The sequence below is a fragment of the Natrix helvetica genome (assembly GCF_964273705.1).
Source record: "Natrix helvetica genome assembly, chromosome: 1".
NCBI classification, from domain to species: Eukaryota; Metazoa; Chordata; class Lepidosauria; order Squamata; family Natricidae; genus Natrix; species Natrix helvetica.
The window spans coordinates 225,505,671-225,512,394 of record NC_138548.1 but is presented as its reverse complement, the minus strand read 5'-3'; the positions used below and the strand labels follow the sequence as shown (position 1 = coordinate 225,512,394).

General features: G+C 44.2%; 1 protein-coding gene across 1 annotated transcript; it reads right to left on the bottom strand.

Moving 5' to 3' along the window:
• Positions 1 to 546: 546 nt before the first annotated feature.
• LOC309384756 (kinesin-like protein KIF2A) lies at positions 547 to 4,069 on the bottom strand (the record flags this gene model as incomplete). The annotated part of the gene is made up of 1 exon (XM_081938499.1): positions 547 to 4,069. One exon carries the CDS (start codon positions 4,067 to 4,069, stop codon positions 1,871 to 1,873), a length of 2,199 nt encoding a protein of 732 aa, XP_081794625.1. The 3' UTR covers positions 547 to 1,870.
• Positions 4,070 to 6,724: the final 2,655 nt, after the last annotated feature.

Genomic DNA, 6,724 nt, shown 5'->3' with positions numbered 1-6,724 from the left:
GGAAATAGGCAACAAAGCTATTGTTTGAGGCTGGAAAGCAATATAATTCATACCTGGGTAGTGACTACATTTGACTGGGTGTGTATCATTTTAAAAAGACATACCCAAAAGAATATACATAGGTATCAAAAGCCAAATGATAATAAGGGACAGAGTGATTGTTCCCAGTTAATTAATTCAATGTGCATATTTGAATGATTCTCCCTTTACTCATTATCTCAGGTATTTTCGAAATCAAGCCAAATGATCTGCATTAAGAAGGCATAAATACATTTTAAGCATTTCAATTTCCTCAATCTGCCAATCTTCCTGGAATGTATTTAATAATAGTAATAACAAGACAATTTAATATAAATAATTTAAAATGAATATAAATTTATTATATTGTTGTAATTTTAAAATTAACACATTTAATAATTATCAAATTGATCAGTCACTCAGCTCCCAACAATTCTAGGCAGTTTCTAGCATACTTAATACAGCTGATGCAATTATACAGTAATCTATTCTTCACAGAAGATTGGGGAAATATCCTATTTGCCTGATTCTAAAAATGTCAAGAGTTAAATTCTTGCTAAGCTGCAGAGAAACCTACAATCTAAGAAGGAAGCTGTTTCCTGTATCTTCAGTGGAATGCTTAGTGCTTCAAGACCCAGGGTCTTTGGTAAATCCAACTGAAGAAAAGGCAGCCTGCCCCTCAATATCACTGAGGCCTTCCATTTGTTCACTACACCTCACAACTTCAGCCAGCTTAGCCAATAGTGACATATACTGTGGGGAGCAGATCAATAACATCTGCTTATTATGTTACTTTTACCACAATGGATTTTGTTTTGAATTTATTGATTTAAGCTAAACTTTCATAATAAATAGAAATAATGTTGGTGTCGCAGTCCCGAGACATTTGGAGGAAATAGTACTGCCAAATCCTGGGCTAGGGAGTTATCCGTATTATCCAAAAATGATGGGTGGGCAGCTTTGATAAAAGGAAGCACTTAAAAGGATTATATGGGGATTATATGTCCTCTAATTAAGATGACTCCAGAAATTAAAAAGATTCAAGGAAGCTGCAATTGGGGACATATTCTAATTAGACATTCCCCAAAGCCTCTCTTGGGCCACTGTGGGAGCTGAATCTAAACAGACCTTTGGCCTGATCTTCCATAGCTTTCCTTATGTTTTATACATAAGGTACCCATGTGGCTGACTTTTTGTATGTAAAACATGTTCTTTGTCCACTGCACTTCAACCTCCTGTGTTGTTTGCTGAATCTTAAATGATAAAACTGGTTTCTCTTACATAATTCAGACTTTTTGGTTACCAAGTTTTTCCTACATTTTTGAATTCCCTTAGTTCATGCCTTTCGAATAACCAGACCAAAAAGACACTATTTCCTATCTACATTTTTTTTAATGTTCTCTTACAAGTTCCTTGGGTTTGGCAGACAGCATGGCAACAAATGACATTAAATTCAGGCTTATACTATTCGTACAGTAGCCTTCATTCCTTCAGAGTATTATTCCCCCCCAAAAAGTGCTCTTTAAATTATTTTATTTTCTAAAAAACACAGCCAATTCAAACTGTCAATGCCCAAGGATTGTGCCCTCAGCCTTAAAGAATGTTATCTTTATAATGCTAAAATAAATATCTTATATTGGTCTTGGAAGGTTTCTACATGATTTCAGAATTGAGGAAAACAGGCAATTCCTCTTTCTTTAAGCAGGAAATCCCCAGAGATATAGAATTTTAATTGTTCTTTTTTCTTTAAAAAAAAAAGCCATTACAATGCCAGATGGTTAGATGCAATGTATAGTGCGGAAAGACCAGCGCTACTCAACAATGGGAGAGTAGAAAGAGACTCTATCAGGGCTCACAGAATGCGGGATCTCTTCATAAGGATCTCATTGTTCTCCAAGTCTTCCTTACAGAGGTTAGCCCTAAAAGATTTCACTTTATCCTGTATCTCCGAAAGAAGAGCAATCTTTTCTGTCAGCATGGTTTCGAACTGGGTGGCGTAAAACTCCATGTCATATTCAACATCTTCAGCCATCTTCAGAAAAGCTTTCAGCCATCGCAGTGATTCCTGATGATCTTCTGTCTGAGCTTTCTCAATCTCTTTCCTCTTCTTCTGCCCTTTCCCTCTAGAGATGATGCCAAGAGCTGGCAAAGGGACTTGATCCTCTTTCTGTATGCATAAGATTTTGAATTGATCGGTCTCAGGCAAGCTATGATTGCTCCAAGGCTGGGTGGAATCCTCCAGCTGATAGAGAGACTTGGACAGAATACGATGGCACTGTTTGAAGGCATTGGGATCGACCACCAGACCTTTTACCCGATTGGCATACCTGAGGGTATTGAGAGTGTGTTCACATGACTTCATGCCTGGGGAGATGGTGGCAATCATGCAGGTGCAAGAGTTTTCTCCAATGAATGAGTCTCTTAGGACTTGGGTCAGCTTGCAAGCTCGGAAAGGTGTGTGGCCTTTGTTGCGTCCCAACGCTCGAATGCATTCTTTCAGGGCCAAGAGACTCTTATTGATCTCGGCTCCCTCCAACCTGGTTAGTCGGTCTGCCCTGGAAGTATCCGCTCCCCGCTCATTGCCAGCCAAGTCAATCAAGGAAAACTTACCATACAGTCTCCCTTTGCGCTTGAGGATAATCTGGAAAACGGCGTGACTCCGGGAGGAATGGGAGTTGGCTGAGGTCTGGCCGGAGGTCCTGCATCGATTCCCAATCTCAATGAGCTTCAAGACGTCCTCAACACAGATGACCTCCTGCTCCAGCAGACCCACCACCTGGACCTGCTGGTTGCTGTCCTCCAGGACCCTTAGCCGGTTCTTCCAGTTCAGCAAATCGTAGACTTTCCCCCAGTAGATCTCAAAAAAGGCGCCAAAGACCTGGAGCTCCAGCATCTTGTAAGTGGGCTCCTGCAGCAGAAAGAAGACGTCGCGGGCGGCCATGGCATAGATGCCCTTGGTGGAGTCCTGCTTCTTGCCGGAGAAGTCCCCTCCCATCGTGTGGGTCTTGCCGCTGCCCGTCTGCCCGTAGGCGAAGCAGGTGGCCATGCCGCCCCGGAAAATGGTCTCCACCAGCGGCTGGGCCGTGTGCTCGTAGACGCTTTCGTTGGTGGCGCCGGCGTCAAAAGCGTAGTCGAAGCGAAAGGTCTGGTGCTCCAAATAGCGGGTGAGGTCGAGCTTCTGCCGGGCCTCGTGCACCATCACCACACCCGAGCAGGGGATGGTCACCACGTCCACCTCCTTGACCTCCGCCTCCCGCTGGTTGAGCGGCCGCTTGCGGACGCAGACGCAGATCTTGCGGGAAGAGGCGCCGTCGCTGCGGCCGCTGGGCGTTAGGAGGCCGCCCTGGGCTAGCAGGGCGGCCCCTCCGCCGCCGCGCAACAGGGCCTCGCGGCACTGCTGGATCATGGCGATTAGCTCCGCGTGCGGGTGGGCGTCGCGGGCGTCGCGCCGGGCTCGCCTCTCCAGCAGGGCCAAGTGGCGCTTCTCGCGCTCTACCCGCAGCCGCTCCACCTCCAGTACGCAGGGCGACTTGCGGGCGGCCGTCGAAGGGGCCCTTCTCAGCTCGCGCTCCACGCCGTCTCCTCCCGGCTTCTCTCTGCTGGCGGGGGTCCCCGCGTAGTGGGGCGGCGGCGTGGCGTGGTCGCCTTGCTCCGACGGGGTCGGCGGGGAGAGCCTCCCCGGGCTGAACTCCACTGGGGCCAAGTGAGGATTGAGGCTGAAAGCTTGTCCGAGCTCCACTTTCTTGCCCTTGTTCGTGCCCCTTTCGATCCATTCCACCGTCAGGTTGTTGGCGTCGTCGTGCAGCGCCGTCACCAGCGCCGGGTGGATCCGTCCGTCGCTCCTCTTGATGTCCAGATAGGTCCCCAGCCGGATGGCCCCGAATGGCTTGGCCATGGCGCTGAACGGCTTCGCCTCGGGATCGCACGGGTAGCCTCTGCCGATCCCGGGCAGCCGGGGGAAACGAGAGAAGGGGGCGGGTAGGCAAGCTGGTACCCTGGCTGGACAGTCACGCTCATTCAGCGCCTGGTGGTAAAAGGCACCCTCCCGCATGGCCCAGCCAGTGCCCTTGGCCCTCCGCCTGGGTGGATGGTCATCCGCACCACGGCCTGCGTCACAAGGGCTCCCCCGATTGGTTACGACCCATGGCTCGGGCTTTACGCTGGCTTTGCAGGGCTTCTTGGGGTCGTCTGCCAGGGAAGAACGACCGGTTGGACTTGACCTAGCAGCGCGATCCGTCGCCACTCTTTATCGATACCTTTTCCTAAAGCAGGAGTCTTGGCTGCGAAATTCTGGGAGTTGAAGTCTACAAGTCTTAAAGGTGCCAAGTTTGGAGGTTCTAGTCCTTAAGTGATCACGGGTCAAGAAATACTTTCTCTCGGAGTTGTTATCATGGGTTAAGAAGTAGTCAAATTTCTCTCGAAGTTAATAGCTCAGAGCTTCTGTTCTTATGATCCGGCTGTCCCAGACAGGTAGAAATATGGATTCCCAAATAGGGTTGAATGAGGCTGAAATGAGGCTAATGGATATAGAAATCATTTCCGAATAAACCAGTTCTGGTCTTCCATAGCCTTCTAAATTAGTTGGACTGTAGTACCTCCTAACATTGACAGCCATTCATTAAGCTAGTTGGGGGGTTCTAGAGGGCCATTGGTTGGGCAAAGAAGCACAGGTGTGGTGGGTGATATAGAAATTTGATAGATAAATAATGAAAATAGAAATAAAGCTTTTGTCCTCTGTGCCACTCCCCATCCTTGAAGAAAGTAGATCTGTGGTCAATCTGCCCTTCATAGCATTCAAACAGTGGGATTGAGAACTTTAGCTAGTGTGTTGTGCAACGATGATGCAATCCATGCTCAGTTTGCTGATTGGATAATAGATTAATGGTCCAATATTCTATGATCTGAGTGTGCATAGAACCAGAGCTGAAGCTTTATAGTGCAGCCTTTTTAGCAGTAATCCTCCCTAAATTGATTCTTACTTTCTTGTAAGTGTGCAGTAATATGCTGAGTGTTTTCCAGAAAAAGGGTATCTTATATTTTCCCATTAATAGTAGGCTAAAACTAGTAAGACCCAAGTTCAAATTCCTAATAATAATCCTAAAATTCGGCAATGTCCACAGAATGGTTTGGATTAAATGGAGATGATGGGTTTTTAACTCTATGTTGGTATATGGTCATGAAGTCTTAGAAGAAAGGCAGGATTTTTATTTATTTATTTGTATCCTACCTTTATTATTATTTTTACAAATAAATAGGATATGAATGTAATCAATATTTCTAATGAATTGGAAATCTCACTCATGCCATACTTTTTCCCCTAATGTTTATGTGTTATTAAGAAAGGATTGTGATTTAATATTGCAGGCTCATTTTAAATTGTGTGAATTGCTAAAATATGTTTTGCATTGGTGTTCTGTTGGGATGCAAGACCAGGATATTATCGAGTTTATTTTGTGAGATCCTGGGATCTTTACTATATCCTAATATTAGGAAACATTAAAAAAAAATCCGGAAAGGATGAATCTGCTTAATGTACTAACTACTCACCTAACTGCAGTGTTGCAAATAATTAATGTATTTAATATTCATTTGTCATATCTAGTCATGAGAATCCTCACTGAATAGCTGCAAAAGAACTTATTCATTGAAACTATGTTATAACCAGTGTTTTTATTCATTGTTTAATTTAACAGAGAGACATTTCACTGACTCCGAAACATTTGTGTTGATAAATTCAGTGAAGAAGGTGCAAACAGAAAAAACTGTCAAATTAATTTCAGAAAAGAATATGTATGTGGACACTGTTTGCCTAATGTACCATCTCCAGATTAGCAAAAAGGTAGCCTCTTTATTTATTTATTTTGGATACACCAGGTTTAAATTGAACAGGTGAAGTATGCTGCCCATTCCTGTTGAATATCTTTTTTACAATGATTACTAATTGAAATGGTGTGCCAGAAATCTGGAAGACACAGTGCTCATTAAAGTGTGACAGATATGGGACGGACATGTTGCACTAACTCATGTTTCAGAATTGGTTGGATCAGCATGAGATGCTAAGCCCAAATCAAGCAAACACAGTTACAGGTGAGTGTAATAAATAATTCCCAAGCATGCATTTCTTTTAGCTTTCACAAGCCTAATTGCTCAGAAGCTTAAGTACCTTACTTTTTTAGCTTTGTTCTCTTCTCTCCCAGAATAGGTAGCTAACTAACGTGGAAAAGTAAACTATTGGGGACAGTTAGGAAATGAAATGTCCGCTGTAACTGTATTGGCTTTGTGCAGATTTAAGATCAGTTAACACCTCTCATAGGAAATCCCCTCATCATTCTTTCCCAGCTAACAGCTGTGCTGCAGACTTGCTTTGGCAATTGCCTCCAGCTTTTCTTGATTGTGTTACCTTCCCAACTGAGAAGGATAACAAACAACACCCAAAGAAGAAAACTAGCCTTCACTTGTCAGATCTAAAAAGGTCAGGAATCATTCAGTTGACAAGTTGACATCCCCCAGAAGAGACCAAATGGGGGGTTAGAAAGTAGATCTTGGATTCAGTTCATGCATGCTTATCAGGACATGTTGTTGAAATTTTGGAGGTTATTCCAAAGTAAATGTTGTTCAGCTCAAGGTATTAATGACAGAATGGATGTTTTTTTTAAAGAAAAAAAAGATGTTTGCCGCTTTAGCCACATTTTTCATCTTTGTTTTA